Source organism: Barbatula barbatula (assembly GCF_947034865.1).
Source record: "Barbatula barbatula genome assembly, chromosome: 15".
Taxonomy (NCBI): Eukaryota; Metazoa; Chordata; class Actinopteri; order Cypriniformes; family Nemacheilidae; genus Barbatula; species Barbatula barbatula.
In genome coordinates, this window is record NC_136778.1 from 9,069,669 (window position 1) to 9,090,634 (window position 20,966).

At 40.6% G+C, this 20,966-nt stretch overlaps 3 protein-coding genes across 5 annotated transcripts in view; 1 reads left to right on the forward strand and 2 right to left on the reverse strand.

The window, feature by feature from the left end:
• Positions 1-6,331, forward strand: part of ino80 (INO80 complex ATPase subunit) — a 30,257-nt gene extending 23,926 nt beyond the window's left edge. For all 3 annotated transcript variants that reach the window (XM_079475091.1, XM_079475089.1, XM_079475090.1), the window contains exons 28-36: positions 468-562; positions 957-1,029; positions 2,275-2,433; positions 2,910-3,012; positions 3,144-3,232; positions 3,492-3,653; positions 3,897-4,056; positions 4,583-4,798; positions 4,918-6,331. In XM_079475091.1, coding sequence (XP_079331217.1) covers positions 468-562; positions 957-1,029; positions 2,275-2,433; positions 2,910-3,012; positions 3,144-3,232; positions 3,492-3,653; positions 3,897-4,056; positions 4,583-4,798; positions 4,918-5,111 — 1,251 coding nt within the window. In that variant the 3' untranslated portion in view covers positions 5,112-6,331. The remainder of the gene's footprint in view (positions 1-467; positions 563-956; positions 1,030-2,274; positions 2,434-2,909; positions 3,013-3,143; positions 3,233-3,491; positions 3,654-3,896; positions 4,057-4,582; positions 4,799-4,917) is intronic.
• A 74-nt stretch (positions 6,332-6,405) lies between these two features.
• Positions 6,406-8,160, reverse strand: chac1 (ChaC, cation transport regulator homolog 1 (E. coli)). The gene is made up of 3 exons (XM_079475092.1): positions 7,431-8,160; positions 7,288-7,323; positions 6,406-7,158 (listed from the first exon to the last, which is right to left on the reverse strand). Exons 1-3 carry the CDS (start codon positions 7,599-7,601, stop codon positions 6,772-6,774), a joined length of 594 nt encoding a protein of 197 aa, XP_079331218.1. The 5' UTR covers positions 7,602-8,160; the 3' UTR covers positions 6,406-6,771.
• A 2,028-nt stretch (positions 8,161-10,188) lies between these two features.
• On the reverse strand, positions 10,189-20,098 carry dll4 (delta-like 4). The gene is made up of 11 exons (XM_079474245.1): positions 19,671-20,098; positions 19,264-19,524; positions 18,856-18,913; positions 18,013-18,276; positions 16,696-16,756; positions 15,980-16,110; positions 15,674-15,843; positions 15,254-15,473; positions 14,050-14,770; positions 13,423-13,531; positions 10,189-13,078 (listed from the first exon to the last, which is right to left on the reverse strand). Exons 1-11 carry the CDS (start codon positions 19,722-19,724, stop codon positions 13,073-13,075), a joined length of 2,055 nt encoding a protein of 684 aa, XP_079330371.1. The 5' UTR covers positions 19,725-20,098; the 3' UTR covers positions 10,189-13,072.
• Between the last annotated feature and the right edge of the window lie 868 nt (positions 20,099-20,966).

Below are 20,966 nucleotides of genomic sequence, written 5' to 3' on the forward strand. Positions count from 1 at the left end.
GAACTAAATCATGTTACGCTTGACACCACTCTGTCGGCCATGAGTCGAATTCTCAGAAGTGTAATAGAGTTTAAGATGGTCTCATTTGTTACTTAGAGCTGGAAAGAGGGTTTGGATTTGTGATCTAATGTTACTTTAGGCTGGAACGCCGTTCTAATCAAAGGAGTTTAATGTCAATGAGAGTGCTAATGCTCATTTCATACAGTCCAGATGTGCTTTTGGGAGGCGTTCCAGTAGAGTTATAGGCGTGATGGAGTTGAGGCTTCATTCTAGGTGGCGTCAGAAAGCGAGAGGTCACATGAAAGGAGTTTTGAAAAAGATGGTTAATGAGAGTCTATGCCATTAAGAATAAAGAGAGATATTAATGAGATGAGGCTCACAGACCTCATTCATATTATGCTTTTGTTTACCTGTTTGGCGGTTTTCCATCTTGTTCTTATTGTCAATGTTTCTTTACTGTCACGCAGGAGTACATGGTGTACCGCAAGCATACCTACATGCGGCTGGATGGGTCATCCAAGATTTCGGAACGCCGGGACATGGTGGCCGACTTCCAGAGCCGGTGAGTGTTCGGCTAGCGAGACCCGAGTGGGTGGCAGCCGTCTGACAATCAGGATTGAGAAGGAGTCTGTTTTTAAGCCTAATTGGAGCTGTTTTCCCAAAATGTCACCGACCGTAAATTCCTCTCTGGTGGTGTAAGGCGAGGAGGCTTTCTCATGTGCCTCCCTGTGTCTGTGTTCTCTCTCTCCACCCTCACTCGAGGGTTCTGGTTTGCATTAGCACAACTCTCGGCGGATCCAGCGGGTTCTGGTTTTTATTTAGCAGAGAAGCGTGTTGTGTATTGAAACGTCTGTCTGTGTAAATCCTGGGTGGTTGGGCAGGGCCGTCATAGAGCGTGATCTTCCTCTGCTTTATTTGCTTTCTCTGACTATTCCGGTCTCCCTCCCTTTCTGCAGGACGGATATTTTTGTCTTCCTTCTCAGTACCAGAGCCGGAGGTCTGGGGATAAACCTGACAGCTGCAGACACGGTGAGACCATCAGCACGTTGTGATTAACAAATCAGCATCCCCCACATACAGAGGCCATGAGAACAGACTCATATATTTGATGAAGTCTGAGATGTTTAGCACTGATGTCATAATAGCAGCTTAACTCCTTTTATTATTTTATTTCTCTTTCATTTCAAAGAAAAAAAGAAAAAACATTTATTTAGAACGCTTATTTTGTACACTTACACTGTTGCATAATCAAACTTTTAACTAAACATCAAAGGATCTCATGTTGCAGCTTCTTATAACAAAAAATATTTATTATTACAAAAATATTACTTTTTGCTAATATTAAAAAGTTAATGTAATGAATTTTCACATCCATATTTCTTATAAACGTGCAGATTACTATTTTATGTTCTATTAAAAAAAACATATTTTCTCCATTTGTTGGGTATTATTGCTTCTGGTTTGTACATTTTAATTTACAGAAATCCTACAAAGTATCTATTTTTGTCACATGCATAATGCATAAATTTTTCCCTCTTTTAGAAAAGAAAACCTGTTATTCCTGTTATTATTATTATTATTATTAATAATTATTATTAACCTTTTTCTGATGTCTGGACTATATCATTAGGGTTTTAGTTAAATATACTGTAATCAGATGGTTCAATATATTGGTAATAAATACATTCTCTAAGAATTGATATTTCAGGTTTTGACCGAAAATGTCACATCAATCAACACTGAAATTGTCCAAAAGTGTTAAAAAATTTCTTACCTTAGCGGCGTTGACGCCACTATAATAAGCTTTAAAAATAATGCCACAGTAATGTCTTAGTAATAATAATGTATCAGTTTTATTCTGAAAAAAAAATTCTTCAAACCCAAATGAATTTGTACTTCAATAAGTAGTGATTATTTTACACATGTAATATGTGTTCAGAAAGCCAATGTGCTTTTGGTTATCTAGTTAACTTGATATTACGGGTCTAAAACACTGAATGTCTTTTAAAGATCTGATGCGATTAAATACTCAAACCTCGATAATACAGTAATTATTTCCAGACTGATTTAAAAGCAGTTGTGTAAAGTCAGCCAGTCAGATTAGAATTTGCCAGACCAGTTTTTTGCTCACCAGTGTTGTGACCAATACAGTATGTAACATGTCTTGGACATCTGTGGATAGTCTGTAGGTGCCCCTAAAGCTGAGACTAATCACTTAATAAGAAAGAGTGTATGATGTCATGTAACTAAGGTTGCCACTACCTCTCTGCTCAGGTGATATTCTACGACAGTGACTGGAATCCTACGGTTGACCAGCAGGCGATGGATCGAGCCCACAGACTAGGACAAACCAAGCAGGTCACCGTTTATCGGCTCATCTGCAAGGGCACTATTGAGGAACGCATCCTACAGAGGGCCAAAGAAAAGAGTGAGGTGAGTACTGGTCAGAATAACAGCTTGTAGTGTTTTTTTAGGCCAGAAGTTTACACATAATATAATGTAAGTTTTCATTGCACTTAAGTTAATTAGATGTGTGGCCATGATTATTGAAATGTATCTTTTCTCTAATCGACTCCACTTTTGGGTTGATTTATTTTACAACAACATTCTTTATCAAGATGTCAGACTTCATAAAACAAGATCTAAGGTTAAGTGATTATTTAGTCTAGGGGTATAACTGTCAGTTACATGTAATTATACTGTTATAACATAGTAATCACACTTCTCTAAACTCTTACATGTAGTTTCGGATGCCTGTATCAACAGCACATGATTATAGTCAGTGTATATTTCTGTGAACGTCTACTTCAGTGTATGAGTCTTCTCTTCTTTCTATGTGTTACTGGTTACATTTATTTATTCTCTGTCTGTCTCAATCATCATTGTCTTGATGTCTCTGGGTGCTGTAGATTCAGAGGATGGTGATATCAGGAGGAAACTTTAAACCCGATACACTGAAGCCCAAAGAGGTTGTCAGCCTGCTGCTGGATGATGAGGAGCTTGAGAAAAAATGTGAGTTTCCGCTCCGCTTGCAACCCTAATTGAATAAAAACCACAAGTTTATATATGAATTAGGTATGAAAAAATTAGTTGGCATGGTTTGCTTTGCTCTGATTGGCCGGTTTGGTTGTGTTTGTGGAAAGTGCGATTACGGCAAGAAGAGAAACGGCAGCAGGAGGAGAGCAGTAAGGTGAAAGAACGGAAGAGGAAAAGGGAGAAGTATGCAGAAAGGGTGAGTGCCCATATATGGCCATGAGGAAGTGATAACAAATCTACTTTCTAAGTATACATTTTATTTAATATGTTTTAACACTTAATTTTATCAGTTCCCAGTTTATATTATAAATGCATAAAAATAAACAGCATTCAGAGAAACTCTCCACATTCCAACACAAAAGTAAAGCATATTTATTGATAACTAGTAAAAGGTCGTTTACGAGTAATTCATTTCAATCATTCTCTCGGCATTGTCTTCCCCTCTCATTATTTAGAGAAGAAAGGATGATGATCCAGACACAAAGAGAAAGAAGGAGGGTGTGAATGTGGTCATTCCTTATGTCCCATCTGCAGACAACTCTAACCTGTCAGCGGATGGAGAAGACTCATTCATCAGCGTTGACATGGACTCTGCCATGCCCAGCCCCTTCAGTGAGGTGAGATCAACTGAGACGCAGCTCATGAGATTACAATTCCAGACTGGAAACTTTAAATAATCAGAATGACGGCCCACGGGTACAGATTTCCCAGTAGCTCTTCAGCAGTAACACACTATCGTTTACCTGCAACGTTGATCTGACGTTCCTCTTCCTCCTCCTCGTCCATCTTTTGCTCCTACTGTCCCTCCTCCGGGATTATGTCCCTTTGTCCCTGACCCCCAGAACTATGTGTCTCTGCAGATCTCTCTGAGCAGCGAGCTCCAGCCCAGCTCCATTCCTGCAGACGAGAGCAGCAGTGATATGCTTGTGATCGTGGACGAGCCCACGTCTTCTGCTCCACAGTCCCGTGCCACAAACTCCCCCGCTTCCATCACCGGTTCTGTGTCTGACACGATGAATGGTGGGTACCCTTGATTTGAATGTAGGGCTCTTGTTGCTGTTGTCTTGTTCTTCTTGTCATATTACACTTTTTGTTTCTAAATACAATTTTCGGGGTATTGCTTTACTGCAGTTAAAGCCGCATATTAAAGGTAACCTGGCCACATTAAAAACAGACTTGTCTGTCTGCTGATGGATGAGCAATGTTAATAAGCAGTGTTGCTCTTTAAGTTATAATGCTGAGATGGCAGAGGTCTGTGGGATCTTTACTTGATGATGACAGGCAAGCAGAACTGCGGCCGTGAAGGAGACAGGGTCTGTGTGAGTCTGGCCGGTCTAAGCCATAGTGGTTGAGACACCCTTGGCATGCAACCCCACACTAAAGTCAAGATTAGTGAAAGATGACAGTTTATTACCGTCAGCAGAAATGTGTCGATGTTGTTTGGCTGGCACATAATCCTTTAAATTGTTGGAGGATCTGTGGGTTTGACTTTTGAGTCAGTTATACTTACCATTCATCATTAGATTTTCCAAATGTTTTCTCTCAGGTGTCTCCCAAGATATGTCGAGTCCATGCAAGGGAAGGTCTGGGCGGAGTCGGGGAAGACCCAAAGGCTCTGCAGGAGCCGGAAAATCTTCTGTGAGGAAGGGCAGGGGACGGAAGTCGACAGCGTGTAGCGCCGCAGCCATGGCAGGAGCAATGGCAGGAGCAGCCGCTGCCTCTGCAGCCGCATATGCAGCGTATGGATACAATGTTTCTAAAGGTAACAGATTGTGTCCTACACCAATGAGCTTTGATTACAAGGCCTGCAATTGTTCTCTTATTCCAAACGGCTTTGAAACGATTCAACCATTGTTTATTGTATAATCAACCCTCTTCCAGGTATTCCAGCGAGTGGCTCCATGCAACCCGCTCTCATTCGATCTTCAGCCACACCTGCCTTTGTTTCGGCTGGCACCTCTTCCCCCCAGGCTAAGGGAAGCGCTATGACCACCAGCTCACAGACGTTAGCGCATGGCAGTTCACAAAGCCATAATAAGAAAGCTAAAGGACCCAGCAACCACAGCGGCCGGTAGCATCCTGCGTAGAGTTGCTTTTTGATTGTAGCGTGGCCAATACATTTTTAAGTCCCAAAGTGGCAGTTTTTCATGCTTATGATGTTGATCCGCTGTCGCACCACAAATCCAATCATCTTGATAAAACCCACCCCGATATCGTAGCAATCCCTGATTCATATCCATTCCACTGACGGCAAGCTATATGAGAGGTTACTGGCTTTCCCAAAACTAAAGACTGGGAATTGTTGCCTTTTGGATCCAAAACAAGAATTTGGATAATTTAATTTAGATGATATGTTCCTTTATGCATATAAAAGAGAATGCTGCCATTATAAAGGTGATAGAACAGTGTGTTATACCACTAATGACAAAGTTACCAAAGTGTGACAGGGCTGAGGGAGAGATCTGTGAAAAAAAATAATTTCTGGAATTTGTTATAAGTACATCATCATTGTGAGCAGAAAGAGCGTATAAATAGGAAAGTGGTGTTGAGGAGTTTGATTAAGCATCCTTTTGAACATATTCTTTACAAATATGAACAAATGTGACTGCTCTTATTTTTGTAGAACAGACGTGTTGGCATGTGTTCTATTATCAGAAAACCGAATAGCCTTGTCTTTCTATGTTCATTTGCTGCATATTCAAAGATTTTGGCTTAAATGCTAATATATTTTCTTGTGGAAGGAGTAAAATAAATCAATGTTTTGCAGTAAATACAATGAAAGATTTCCTAAAGTAGTGAGTGCTGCTCAAAAAATGTCACTACAGATGAGTCAGGCGTGACATAAAAAAATTGGATGTGAAATGTATCATAGCTTAAGTTAAAACTCTGTAATTTATGATGATTTGTGCTATATTTGTGTGAATATTGTATTGAAACTGTTTTATTTTTAAATAACATGAACAGTTGATAATTATTTTGCATTTGTGACATGAGGCTGGTTATTTAAGAAAGGCCGTGTCTGACCTTAATTTCTCTTTAAATGTCATATGTAAATACTTAAAAAGGTATCTTCCCTCTCAAAGTTCTCCATTTTTCCAACCGCTTGTCTATTTTTATAGGTCAATGTAAATAGTTGATGACAAAACCCAAATGATGCTTTTACTAAAAAGATTGAAATAAAAACAAATTCAATTTCACATTTGGTACGTGTTTTTACACGAAATGTACACGGCACTGTAGCGCTCCATTTTAGGTAAAAAACGTTATAGAAAAATAAACTTATGTGAATGCTGTTTGTTGCTAGTTTTCCTGTTGCTTCCCAAACAAAAAACAAATACAAAGTCTGACAAAGACACTTTACAACGTGAATACAGATTCTTAAGATACTTTAATGTGCAAAGAAAACCAATTGAATGGCTTAGAAGAGTGTTCGAGTGCATGCGTTTTGGACAAACTTTGGCAGTACATCAAAGGCATGCATTTGTATTACAGTATCACACACTTAAGTCAACACCAACGGACAAAAAGAAAACCCGGACATTTTGTATAATACCACACTACATAACAGAAACATACCCCTTAAAACACCAAATTCCCTTAATATAGTTGGAGCATATCATGTTTACAGCTACCTTATCACAAATCACACATTTAGGACAGCTTAAACTTTTGTTAGGGCCTTTATAGTGTCTGGATTTGATAGCCTCGGTGACACAGCTTTACAGAAAATACAGGTTAGTGGGCTGTAAAATATATGGGTTGAATGACGGCAAGAGCGGCTGCTTCGATGGAGAATAGATGAGGGTCTTCCACCTCTGGGCAGCTCGCTCTCATGAACTCTGCCAGGCGAAGCAGGTACTCGATGTTGAAGCCAGACTTTCCCTTGCACACGGCGATCTGGGCTGCGATTTCCTCCGTGCTGGCGGGCCCCATATACATAGGGTTGTCAGCTGTGGCGATGTAAACCAGAGCCTGGACAGGTGACTGGTTCTTGCCTCTTGGAAAGAAATCTACAGCCTCGGTGAGGTAGCCACCCCTCACCGCCTCCCTCACGTTCAGGTATTTGAGAGACTCCTCGACCTGAGAGCCAGTCACCTCAAAGGCAACACCCCACGTGCACGCCTGTATGAGAAAATCAAAGTATGTCACATGTATAAAGTTTAAAGACTTTAATTATAAATATTAGATTACTCTTAACAAAAAGAGTCTATAAGGCATCATGACGCAAATAAAAATAGAAGTTACACTTACGTCATCCTCCTCGATGAGCGTCACCACTCTTCCAGGCTGCCGTGGAAATGCAGATTTGTTAGTGCGTTGCGATGCAGAGACTGATCGTGTAACTACGAAATGCATTTAAAAACAACAAAATATAGCTGCATTTTAAAACTCACCATTTCATAATCTCCTCGATGGAAATTATCCCCGTGCCAGAAGCGTCTCTTATACCCCTTAATATAACCGACCCTGCTCCCCTTGTACTTGAAGTCAGGCTTCCAAACCAGCGAGCCGTACCCAAAGATCCACAGGCTGGATTTTCCGGCAACGATGTCTTGAGGCTTCATCTTTACGGGATGTTATAAGGATAGGAAGGGTAATACAATACGCGATGATTTTAATATTACTGCTGCTTGGCGCAGAATGAATGGGCCTACAGGCTAGCTCGCTAGCGTTAGCTTCCTTCTGTCAAGGAGTAGAGGTATTGGTTGGCTCAAGGCTATACCGTGGAGGGTATCAGAGCCCAACTGCTTGGCAGTTGTGATGGTAGAGTCCCGCAAATCGCTTTTCTTTGCCTGATGCATGCCGATGCCGTGCAGTTACCGCATTATTGCCTTAAAACTCCATCTTGGCCTCGTGGGCTCTTTCAGTCGGAATAAATCACGAACGCGGTTGCTAGCTCTCAGCTAGCCTCCTGTTTACAAACAAACCTGTATCGAGCCAACCTCACGACACTTTTGAAAGTCAAAGGAAATGCCTTTTAGATTAAACGATGGTTTCAAGCTGATTAAGATCTCGCACTGTTCTTCAGCGGATGATGAGGTGACGGCTGGTTTGAGGCAGACTATAAGCGACGGTATCAATAGGCGTATCTGACTTGCTCACAATTCTGACCAATTACAGTGTAGGCTGGGCGGGAAGTCTTACCGTTCATCCAATCGAACAATGGTGAACTATCCGATTGGCTCACAAATCAGGAAAAAACGTGCGCTCGTGTTTCATATTATAGGCGGATCAGCTGTCAGTCACAAAATGCTCTCAATCCTCATTCGTCAACAGTGACGTCGCTAAAAATGTTGGCTGATGCAATTTGTAAGAATCGTTTCAAGCGGTACAAGCACAGTACGTACTGAAAGTATTGCATCAGGCCATGTAAGAATGATACATGATCCCAAAGAACAACTGAAAGCCAGGACAGGCTAGATTTAACTTAGTAAACATTCTTGGGTATTTTGCAATAAACACAATACATTACATATTGTAATATGATAACTATGAGAGGCAAAAGTGATGACTGAGATATGAAGATTTCTGAAAATGCATTTTATCCCAAGCAAATTAGGAGTAAACATTTTTATCAGTCCTTGTGTTCCTTTGTCGAACATCACATGTGTTTTTGTCTCTTGAAACTTGAAAAAACTCAATCAAACTTCATTTAATTGTATCCTGTAATGACTCCTGAGATTAGATCTTTTTAAACTTTAGTGTCAGCTTGTATTTTTAATATCTCTGTAACGTTTAGGAGTTGTTTTTTGGTAGCGGATAAAATGATAAAATATCTGTGAAGTCCAATTACAGTCTTTGTTAATTCGTGATGAGACGTGATGGAAAGAGACGTGATGGAAAAACAATGTCTATTAAATACTAGTTAGTTTAACTTTATTCACATATTATGATAAGTTAAGGTCATCACTGGACTTTATATTTAATCTTGATATAGCAACATGGAGTTGCGTCACTTCAACGTAGGCTATTTAGGCATGAACTTGTTTTCTATCTGGATGATTCAAACGGATTACATATGATGTTTTTGCCATTTAATCATTCTTTAATATTTTCTCAATCTGAGGATAAGAATATTACAAACAATGAGCAAAAAGGGCAGGTCAACTCTGTAATTGATCAGTTTCTTTGTCAGCCCTACTTGGAAAGTGCAATTTGCACACTCCCAGTTGCTTTAACATTGTGTCAAACAAGCAATTGTGTGTAATAATTAATAATATTACCGAATGTGAAAACAAGACTGTATTTGTCATACCGTTAACATGTATTTCATTTGTCTTGTTATTTAGTTCTCATTTAAACAAAACAAGCACTAGTTATTTCCATCCTCCAACATTTCCTTCAATTATATCCAAGGCTCTTCTTTGGTTAAAACAGGATTATCTATAAATAGAGGTTTTAGCTGGCATCATAAGATACAAGCACATGTAAGCTCCTTAAAAGTCTGCATGATGCACAAGCCTTTCTCTGCCTATAGCTCAGGCAGACGGGGGAGCTCCAGTGACCAGACCTTTCATGGTACAGCCTGTTTACTTTCTCCAGCACAGTAACATCAGCCAAAGACACGCTAGGCCCACAAAGATCTTATATGAACGATAAAGGTAGAATGGATCAACAGCCATGTGAATTTCTTTTCATTTGTCTTAGGCTGCTTCTACTCTCTAAATCTATTATTTGGATTGATGAAACCATATATCAGCACGACTTAACATGTTTTTATTGTTTTCAGCAAAGTGAATTCATTTTAAATTTATTGAAACTTTTCGTCCGTCATTTAGATCAGAGTTCAATTCATCTGGTCAGAATGTCAAGTAAAAAACACATGTCAGTTCTATAGGGAATGTGGCTGCCAAGTGCTGTCGGGATCAGTATAGATCTACCCCCAAAGTAAATACACCCAGAATAACTAAGAGAAAACACATTCTCATGCCCCATTTAGACCACTTAAAGATTTTTTTGCTGCCATACATGATGAAATGCAGAGAACCTTTTAGACATTTTGATGTATCAGATGTTTTTCTTAAAGTATATGGAGTTTTTCCAGTGTCACCTACTGATAGCATGTATGTGTATTTATTTATATAACTGCTGCATTGTCACCAGCCTTGTTTTCAACACATCGAGAATGATAAATTCACACAAAACAGGGGTGAGACCGGGGCTTTTATGCTTAGAAAGATTTTGACAGCTCATGAAATTCATCCATTACAATACAAAGACAATTTGATAATCGATAAAAAACAACCATTAAGAAAACTTTGCTAAATGTCTTGCTGATAAACCTTGCGAGCAGTTTACTGACATCTAGTGTTAATGACAGAGTAAAATACAGATGAGGCCTCGGATTTTGTTCAGTGCTGGCTCTGCCTGCTGTTTTTGCGCTATCATGTTTTTTAATTCGCAGATTTTAGTATTGCATGCGAACACCCTTTTAAAAATATGCTAATGTGCAATGTCAAGTTCAGAAAAAGTTCATCTCTGTTGCAGTGTCAAAACCAAATGAATGTTTAGCATCCTCCTATCAAGGATGTTTTCCACATTCCGCCGCACAGATTTCAAAATACACTTGAAATTAAGTCAGTCGTGATTTGATCCTCCTCCCCTTATGTTTGTTATGAGCTTGTTTCCTGACAATTTAAGGATCCGCGCAAAAATACGGGGTACAGAAAAGAACAAGATGCGTGAGAAAAGCGTTTGGCCAGTGCCGGCATGTTCTGCATTTTTTAATCAGACAGGAAGCAGGAAATGATGTCACTGGGTCACAAACAGGATGCAATGATTATAACACAATGAGAATGCCTGGCCATGCGATTTAGACCCAGAGGCCAGGGAGCAAAGCGCACACACATATACAAGACTCAGTTGCGGCGGGTGGGGTTTGGGTAACAGGTTGCAGCTCGGAAGGTTTAGCCGAAGACTAATTGCTGTGATAACAAGTGTTTAACACTCTGGCTCTGACAGAAATTCTTTCATAACCTTGCGAAATGTGTTTTTTCTTCCTAAGCATCCTTTTGACCCAGGGATGCTTATAGGACAGGATGAGTGTGTAATGAAGGGTTTGCGTTGCACAGATTTGTTGTTGATTACGGTTACTATGAATACTTATGAATAGAAAGATACTCACATGCTACTTGTTGAAGTGAAAACATTTTCGCTTCAGTTTCTCAACATATCTCTTGCACGGCCCTCTGGTGCTTTGCATGGGGTCGTTTTATGTTGTCTTTGGCGAGGATGGTGAGTTATTTGAAGAAGTGATGGGAAAAGTCTTGTCATTTGGTTTATGTGAAATTTTAACATTCACACGCAAATCCAAACTCCACACTCTTGGGCTTATTTTTGAAAAGTTGCTCAATGTCACATCTTAAAAATCCTGGTTATGCTTTTTACACCCCTTCCCCATTAAAACCTAGGTGATATTGAGGAGCCTTTTAAGATATTTGATTAATGTATTATTGCTTCAGAACCTTGCTTTATTTTCTATTCTTTCCATATTTACCGAGTATAATACCAGGGGGCTGGAGGTCTGAAACCCATCTGTGTGCACGCAGGCCACGTGCACAGAATCTGTCCGATTCTTTTGTTGGGCTGAGATGTCTCCTTTAGCCCCGAAGGCGAGGCCGAGACCCTTGGCACTGAAACCCGTTTGCGTTTGCACGTAAGTGTGTGTGTTTTCTTTATGGGTGCTCTGCTGAGCCGGGCCATGATGAGCCTGGTGAGAGGGGCGGCATATGCCGCTGTTTTTATGGCGGGGCAAGGTTGCACCCTGGGGCATTTGTTTCGGTTTTCTGAGGAGGGGCCGCAGCTCTGTCGTTTGCGCTCTTCGCCTGTCTTTGTTTCAGAATTTCCAGCTCAAGGGGGCTGTATCCGAGGCAACGGATTTAAATTTCAAGCCAATTTACAACTGGGGAAGGGAAAGGAGGGGCTAGTGAGGTTTCTTTCTGGATCGAGAAAAGGTTGAAAATGCACATTTTGCGCATAACCCGCCACAACAGGAACAGGAATAAAAATAATCATGAAACGTCTCCATTCCATCTCAAGACTGTGTTACAAATAAAATGTGGGTGTACAAAATAACTTGAAGGAATTAACTTTTTTTATTCTTCAGATGTTTGCTTTCTTATAAATATGCATTATATACAAAATAATAGTATAAAACATATAAAGAGCAGTGTGTCATTATTAAATTAACTCTGGAAATAATCACTTTTTAAAAAAATTACATTATTGGTTCTGTATTTTCAAAACTAATTATAGGCAGTCAGTGGTGAGCAGTCGCTTTGTTTGTCCGTTTTTGTCCTCGTCTTGCATTCACGGGCTGCGTTGCATAAAAGTCGATTGAACTTCCTCAAGGATGGTGCTGGCACAGTTCTCTGGGTTGTTTTTCCTCTCGCTTCCACGTTGATTAAATTTTCTATTTCCTTTGTCTCTCAAACAATCCAAGAAGACCCTGGGCACAAACATAGCACTCTGCTTAATTCTTTTAAGGCTTTGTCGTGAATTTTTTAGCTGCTTACAATCTTATTGCAGAGATAGTCCTTTTCAGATGATTGATGTCAGCAGTTTTTACATTTCAGACATTCATAATGTGTCTTCGCGTGATTTGTACGGGTAACTACTGATTTGTGCTGCCCTCCTCGTTTTTGCATAGCTGGCGATGCTGGTTGAAGGTTTGGAAGTCCCTGGCACCTTCACTTGATTCATTGGCGGACAATGTGTTCATGATTACCACAAAATAGTGATCTTTTGTCATACTTTCTCTTACAATGTAGAAGTCCCTTTTCTTTTCAGCCCACGGGGGAAAACATACCGTAGCAGAAGAGTTCAGAAATCATCCAGGACTGTACACGTTTGTACACAAAAACTAAACTATTGCATTTGGTGAGCAGGGCTCTGTTCTCTCCAGTCTCTCAAGTTTTTCAGTGCAGCAGTGGACATCAAAATACATCTCCAGTTTCTAAAGAACTTTGTAAACAATCCAGAAAAAGATTTTGCTTTGATTGTGTTTTTGTCTCCTCTCCTGATATGCATCTGTAATTTATACCTTTAGAAAGAGCAAAAACAGAGGATTTAGAGAATGTCTTGCATATTTACTTTCTTACTTCTATGACAACTGCAACATTACAAAAACCTAAAATCAAAAACTACAGAATTCTCCTCTAACTACGGTAGATAACAATGCTAATTAATCACTTTAAAATGCCATGAAAGCACTAGTTTATCAATTGCCCATATGTTTTAGGCGCCACATTTATCACTTTCCCCCCATTAAGCTGGCCTCTGTTCAGTAGGCTTCATTACTAGACATTGACAGAATGATAAACAATGACAGGCAGATCCCCGCTTGAAACATGCAGACATATTAAGAAATTAAATGATCCTCCTTACCTCAGTTGCTATGACACATTCACTCCTCTCCTCTGCTATTACAAACACAGACTGGTACATGGAGTCCCTTGGGGAACATATCGTTGATATCCTACACTCTGGCTTTTCCCTGCACACACAAATCAAGCTTCATGTTAACACAAAGTAAAAGCACATGGGGCAGCTATTTATTGTGCAGAGATGGGGTGAACGCGTTTATAGAGAGAGAGAATAAGAAATGGCTCATTTTCATTCGTTTTTAGCGTTTCATGCGTTTTCCATGTTTACAGAGGCTGATGTAAGAAAATCCCTTTCTGGGAAAAAAGGGGTTTGTTGTGCAGCCCAGATCAATAAAAATCTTTTAATAGTGTAAAAAGGCTTCTTGCTGTCAATGCCTTTGGGCCCTGGCGTAAAATTCTGTTTCGAGTGTTTGAGTGTGTGCGGTTGCGGATAGTTGGGTGTAATTTCTCTTAGCTAGTATTGATATTCGTATTACGGCCATCAAGTGAGTGCTAAGTGCAAAGGTTAAAATACTGGGTCCCTAATGGAGCTACGCTAATGGAACATGACCTCAGCATAATAAAACAAATTCAATCTATCCAAACACCTCTATCAATCACACTGACGGGATAAGTGAAATCTTCTTACCTGCACATTCTACTCAACGGTATTTTGTCTTCTAAACACTTTTCGTATTTATGACTTTTGTCCTGTTGAGACACAATGTCCTTGAACTCCTTTGACGAATTATAGTCCAAGTGGCAGTTCTTGTGTATGTAATTTGATTTCTCAGGTGCACAGTCCACCTCAAGGCTGACCTGTTTATTAGTGTTCTTCAGCTGGGAGGTGGGGATCAAGTTGTCTCTTTGCGACTCCGACATGTTGTTCATTGCCTCGCCACGAGTCCTTTCTCCAGACGCTTGCCTGTGAATATGGCGCAGGGCAATGACCACCATGCAAAGGAGAACCACGACAGCCACCAAACCTATGGCCAGTGAAACAGCGAACCACTGGAAGCGGTCCTGCGCTTCTCCTTTCGTTACGGGAGCAGTGACTGCATAGTATTCGCAGTGGGGTCCGGTGAAGCCGCTGGCGCAGAAGCAGGCCGGTGGATTTCCCGGGATGCCGACGCAGGAACCCCCGTTGATGCAAGGCCTGGACGAGCAGGCGTTGGAGGGCCGGTCGCAATTGCGGCCTTCGTATCCTGGGGCACAGGAGCAGACGTAGTCGTTGATACGGTCGTAGCATGTTCCGCCGTTGCCGCAGGGGTTGGCGGCGCAGTCGTTGATGTTGATCTCGCAGCGCTGGCCGGTAAATCCTGCTCGACAGCTGCACATGCGAACGCCACCCTTGACCACACACAAGCCACCTGCAGATGGGTCACACATCAGTGACCAATTATACAAATGCATGCATATATGGATTTGAAGCCCAAAATCGACATTCCCACGCAAACATAACATGCAAACTATATAAGATTTACACTATTGGGATGCATGATCTAGATCATTTAAGGGACAGTTCACCCAAAAATGAAAATTCTGTCATTTCCTTACGCTCTTTTTATGTCAAACCTGTTTTATTTTCTTTCTTCTGCAGAACATAAAATCAACTATTATAAAGAATGTTGGTAACTGAACAACGGTGGTACCCATTCACTTCTATTGTACGGACACAAAACCAATGGATACTACCATTGTTCGGTTACCAACATTCTTCAAAATATCTTCTTTTGTGTTCTGTAGAAAAATACAGGTTTGAAATGACAAAAGGGTGAGTAAATAATGACAGAATTTTTATTTTAGAGTCAAATATCCCTTTAAGGGTATTAACATATTGCATGCATACATACCATTGGCACATGGCAGAGTTGTGCATTTGTCAACTCTTCTCTCGCAGTTAAGACCAGTGTAGCCTCTTGGGCAGTCACACACGTAGCTGCGACCATTGTCCTTCTCGTGGCACCTGGCTTCGTGAAAGCAGGGCGAGTCTTTACAGGTGAGTAGGCTGTGTTCACAGTAAGTCCCCTCGAAACCAGGAAGACATGTGCAGATGTAACCTTTATCAAGATCCTACAGTGTAAGAAAACAAGTTGTGAGTTATTTTGTTAGCATTGCTCAATGTTATTTGTTATTAAAAATGATGCTAGCTGTTAGGGATGCTTAGCAAAAGATGCCTGAGGTTTCTATAGGCACCTTTATCTTATTATGTTGCTTGTACTGATAAGAGAGACTTACCTACTAATATAAGTAAAATTAAAATCACGACTCACTGTGCAAAGACCTCTGTTCTTGCATGGACTGCTGTCACACTCTCGCACCTCAAGCTCGCAGTTGACCCCTGTGTACCCTGGCCGACAGGTACAGGTGTAACTGCCTTGACCCGTGTTCATACACGTGGCTCCGTTGACGCATGGCTTGTGGTGAGTGCAAAAATTCAAATCTGTCATAAAGAAATTATATTAAAAGAACATTGGGTGTTGAAAACATACCAGCAGTGTGGATTAAAAGTCATGTTTTTAATATGACACTAACAAAATGTTTTAAAGTTAACTGTTGCAGTGAGAGTTTGGTCTTACCTTGATCGCAGAACAGTCCACCCCAGCCCTCTTTACAGTTGCACTGCCATGGCTGCTGGCACGTGCCATGTTTGCAGGCTGGGTATTTTCTGCACTCTGTGCAAAATGTACCCTGCCAACCTTCTCTGCACCTGCAAAAGACAAACATGCCATTCCTATATTGGACACATTTACATATAATTGATATAAAAGACAGATGAAATGATAACTAAAGTACTGTAGGGCCCGGTTTCATAGATAAGCTTAGCTTTAGACAGGACTAGACCTTAGTTAAATTAGGATATTTAAGGGAATTTGATAAAAAATGCCTTAGAAAAAATATTACTGGTTTGCATCTTGAGACAAAACAATGGCACTGACATGTTTTAAGATATTTCAGGGCAAGTTATTTATGTTTAGACAGGTCAAACATACATTAAAGTCTGGGACTAGTTTTAAGCCTTGTCTGTGAAACATGGAGTAACTGTTTTATCATTTTTTTCCCATAACGCATCAGTTTCCACAATGTCACTCACAATGACAAAAACTGCATAACAATTTGTCTTGTATCCAGTTGCATTTCAGGATTATCCACTCAAAAATGACAACAAGGCAAGTATATTGGTATACATTATAAGAATGCGTGAAAGCAAAGTGACTAATTAGGAAGTGTATCCATCTGATCTGAGCACATTTACAGCAAACGAGAACTCTGTTTTCCCATCCCTTGTACTTACACACAGTCTCCAGGCTTGGAGCAATTGCCATTTGCCTCACTGCACCCTTCCAGGCAGATTGCTGCATTAGAAAGAGAAAACTTTATTAGTAAAGAAGTCAGTGGATTTAGTTTTGCATTTTAATGTCTATTAAATTCGTCCCGAGGTTCAAGTTTCAATAGTGTTTTCAGATGGAAAACGAAAGTGTGGCCTTTAAACTTTCAAGCTTTATTGTAGCTAAAAGGGACTTGAAAATAGAGAAACGGGTTTATAGTTCAGACATTTGAGTTCCTTTTACAAGCGTTGCTACACAAGCACCCATTAAAGGATTTGCTTTGCAACTTTAATTTATTATCAGCTAGTCCTATAAACGTGAGCACAATACTGTACGTCCATTTTCAACAAAAGAGCACGGCCCTTGTCCAAATAATGGTCTTTCGCCGCAAGCAATTATGCATAACCTGTCCGACCAGGAAACTGCGTTCATTTACTGTTTTCTCTTGTATTTGCTTGACGTTGATTTTGAGCTTGTACACAAGCAACACTGAACTGCTGGTTGGACCGCAGCAGATGCTCTATCCCAATAACGGACAGCTGCCCCTATTGTTGTTTGTAGGCTGTGCGAACCATATTTGCAGTTGCTCCGCTGGAGCGCAACAATGGGGACTACAATTTCGTGGCGCGTGGCGGATAATAATGGCGCGATTAACCCGGCGCGTGCTTGCCATGACGCTCGAGCAGGATTAAATGACCAAGCACGCGCGTTTAGAGTATACACAAACTGTATCGGCGCCCCGATCAACAGCGTGAATTCTCCGAAATCTACTACATTTAAAGCGAAAGAGACGACCGCGAGTAGCGCAAACAACATGAAAACGTAAAGTCACACAGGCAACAAGCATTTTTAAACCCACACGAACCCACAGAACAACTCGCCGAGCCATTTTTTGGGTCACTAACGTTATTCCCTATTACGGGTAAAGGTTAGAGGCTCTCTGAAGGGCAAATAGCTCGTATTACAAGCCCTTAGAAAAATTACCCATGGTTATAAAACGGCGTAGTTTAGCCAGTTATTTGCTGCAAAACTATGGAAGTCAAAACTGGCAAAATGGTTACTACACTTAAATACACCAATAATAAACCATGGCAAATTGTACTAAGGGATACGGTCAAAATCCCAAAGCATCACATTTGCTGTTTACATGGCTTAATAAACACGTCAGATATTCTCCAATCAGTTTCGTTAGATTTTATGACGTAATAAAAACGACGTGGAACAAACGTAAACTAGACGTTCGCTCCTCAAAAGTAGAGCCCAGACAGTGAATCTTTGCTTACGTTCTTCGCAGTATTGTCCCTTCCAGCCAGGTAGACAGGATAACCGCCCGTCTGGGTTGCAGGTGTAGTGGCCAAAACGGTCGTCCCTGGGCGTGCACTTTATGGAACAACTGTCACCGTAGTAATTTTCATTGCAGATGAACCGGTAAGAATACCGCAGCTCTGCCTGCTTCCCGCTTTGAACATCGTGAGACCATTCAGCCCCTACTTCCAACTTTCTCTGGATGGCAAAAAAGCTTATCTGCAAGTCGGGGTTGTTTGTGTCTGTAAACAAATAAAAACATTCTGAATTGTTGGCCGGTAACATTTAAAAAAAAATTATTTTAAGTTGAAGGTTGAAGTCAAACTAATATCCATACTATTTAATTTTCATCTTCAACTGCTGGCAAATTGACACATTTTGAGTAAAATTAGGAAATGTCCTCTTCCTTTAAGTTTTGCAAAATATTCCCATGATATTATCCCATTCGACAGGGCGGGACAGACAAAGGTGTAAAATACAGGAAAATGCAGTCGGATGGTTTTGGCAAGCGTTGTGTATTCTCACCAAAGCATACTGCGCTTTCCCACGCCAAAAATAAACCAAAGGAAGTTCAATTGTGTTCGAGCATGAGAATGCAAAGGTGTTTAAAGCAATAGGAAAATGCATTACAGTTCATAGTGCATTGCGTTTTAGATAAAGGTTATTGAACGAGTTGCTGGTAGCGTGGTGTTATTTTTTTAATGCCGTAAAGATGAAGAAAATGTGTATATTAAACGCTCTACTATAAATTGACCCTTGAAATTCTGCATATATTCAATATCGTGTTGTCGCCCTCTAGCGGATACAATTGAAACGCTTACCTACAGATGGATCAGTGTAAGGTGAGTACCAGGCCTCAATAATCAATGAAAATGATCCCTAAAGGGAAAAATACATTTAGATTTACATCTTTAATAGACACTGTATAAGATAACACATTTTTCCAATATTAACTTATGCGTATTAATTCAAACAACTACATGATACAATTGTGCATTTTAAGGATCAGAAATAAAGTGATAGGCAAACAGTTATCAAAGTGAACAAACCGCTGCATAGTTGTGCTCGACTGTTTAATAATGTGAAGCTCATACTCTTACTTTACACATGTAAACAAGGTCTGCATTACAAACTGTTGCTCTCCCAGTGATGCAATAGATAAAAGACATCAACAGTGCGTAATGCATTTTGTTCTACATCAAACAGCCAAAAGTTTTATTTGATCTTACCGGCCACCCAAAGTTGAACGGCAGTCGAATCGGTGTGTTGAAAGAGCCGCTTCCCATTATACTAAATGAGTTTGTCCCCAGCACTGGCGTTATGGCACTTCCAAAGATACATTCACCTGGAGACACGACCACCTGGTAGTTTTTTAGGCAAATTCGGAAGAAAGTCCTACAGTCAGGCTTGCACGAATTTTCATTCGCTAGCAAGCCTTTGAAATTTTTGAATTCGTGAAGGTCGAGTTCGAAAACACCAGATCCCAATATCTGAAGGGAAAAATTACATGCATTACAACATTGCACCGCAAACACTGGCTTACCTATAAAAGTGCGCTTGACACGAGCATGTTACTCGAGTAACAGCTAAGAACGGCTCCTGATGACTTTCCACCGGACCGACTATGAATGTTTACCTGCGTCAAAACGGTCGTGAAAATTGCGATGAGAAAGGTGAGCCAAGCTGCCATGCTTTTCGATTCTCCTGGGCAGCCGCGTCACCCACAATTATATTCCCCGAAAGAGCCTATTCCAATTTAAAAAGGTTGCAATGAAACAAACGCCGTAGAGTAAAAAGGTATATCCCGCTATGCGTCCCAGCTGCAAGCCACTTCAATGTGCAGGAGCACGTCAAATTTCCAGGTTATCCAAAAGGTGAAGGTTAAACTGAACAAATCAGTATCCAGTTCGTCTCAAGAAATCCACGGAGCATATTTAGTATTCCACAGTGTGCACATCGATGTGTTTAGTGTCAGTGGTAATGTCTTGTTTTGGTTCTAAACTTTGTGCGTCAGCATCGTGCTGTTGGGTATCCTTGCGCTTCTCTTGTAAATCTTGAATGAAGACTTGTTTCTTGCGCCCCGCAGTATTTATAGGCTACTAGCTTTGTGTCCGCGCTGCTCATTATATAAACTGTCTATCACTAAACGCCGCCCACTTTATATACTCAGCCCCCCTCTCTCGACAACAATGATATCCACATTTAATACCCACCACTGCGCTGTTGATGACCAATTGAGCGCGGGTGATTATTTACCAGCCAGGCATCTGTTGGCATATTTAAAGCAGGCTCGATCGAGTAGCCTACTGTTGATTTCATGCTCTACAATTGTACAATATCTAAAATGGAGAAAACTTCATCCAACGTAGGCTATAGGCCATCGCATCTCGTTTGTTCCCGTTCCAGTCAATTGCGCTGGTAATGATATTACATCATTGAAAGCGTGCACGGTCGGCGTAGGTCATATAGCTTACCTAAGGTTCTACCTTAATGCCTCTTCGTATTTCTTACAGGGGAAGAATGAAAGCGCTTCTTCACAATGGCCCAGGGAGTAGAATGAAAGCACTACAATACGATGATTAAATATTAAATGTTTAATGAAAAACTTATTTGAATTATATACACATTTCATATTTTGTCGTCTCACATTTTATGCGCATTCGTTTCGTGCTTTCTTCTTATTTCTTTGTACCAAATCATTTGAATGGATTTTGGAATGGTTCAATAATCCGTAAGCAAACAATGATTTTAAATAACATTTCCTCGTTAACTTTGATACATGTGCTGACCGCTCCGTCCATTCAGCCCAAATACAGCGTGTCATTATTGTTGTGTCGCGTGCCCCTTGTTAGAAGCGCGTTTTGGGGGCATTCATGTTGCTCTCTTACTGGCCTCTGGTTGCGATGGGGTGAGATAACAATTCAGCTGTATG

Bases quoted from the DNA above. Each gene is read 5' to 3' on its own strand.
- chac1 (XM_079475092.1), bottom strand. From the start codon at position 7,601: ATGAAGCCTCAAGACATCGTTGCCGGAAAATCCAGCCTGTGGATCTTT. The intron at 7,324-7,430 runs GTGAGTTTTAAA...TTTCCACGGCAG, and splicing joins ATCGAGGAGATTATGAAATG to CCTGGAAGAGTGGTGACGCT. The intron at 7,159-7,287 runs GTAAGTGTAACT...TTTCTCATACAG, and splicing joins CGCTCATCGAGGAGGATGAC to GCGTGCACGTGGGGTGTTGC.
- dll4 (XM_079474245.1), bottom strand. From the start codon at position 19,724: ATGGCAGCTTGGCTCACCTTTCTCATCGCAATTTTCACGACCGTTTTG. The intron at 18,914-19,263 runs GTAAGATCAAAT...TTTTCCCTTTAG, and splicing joins CGTTCAACTTTGGGTGGCCG to GGATCATTTTCATTGATTAT. The intron at 16,111-16,695 runs GTAAGTACAAGG...TGTCTTTTGCAG, and splicing joins TCCAAGCCTGGAGACTGTGT to GTGCAGAGAAGGTTGGCAGG.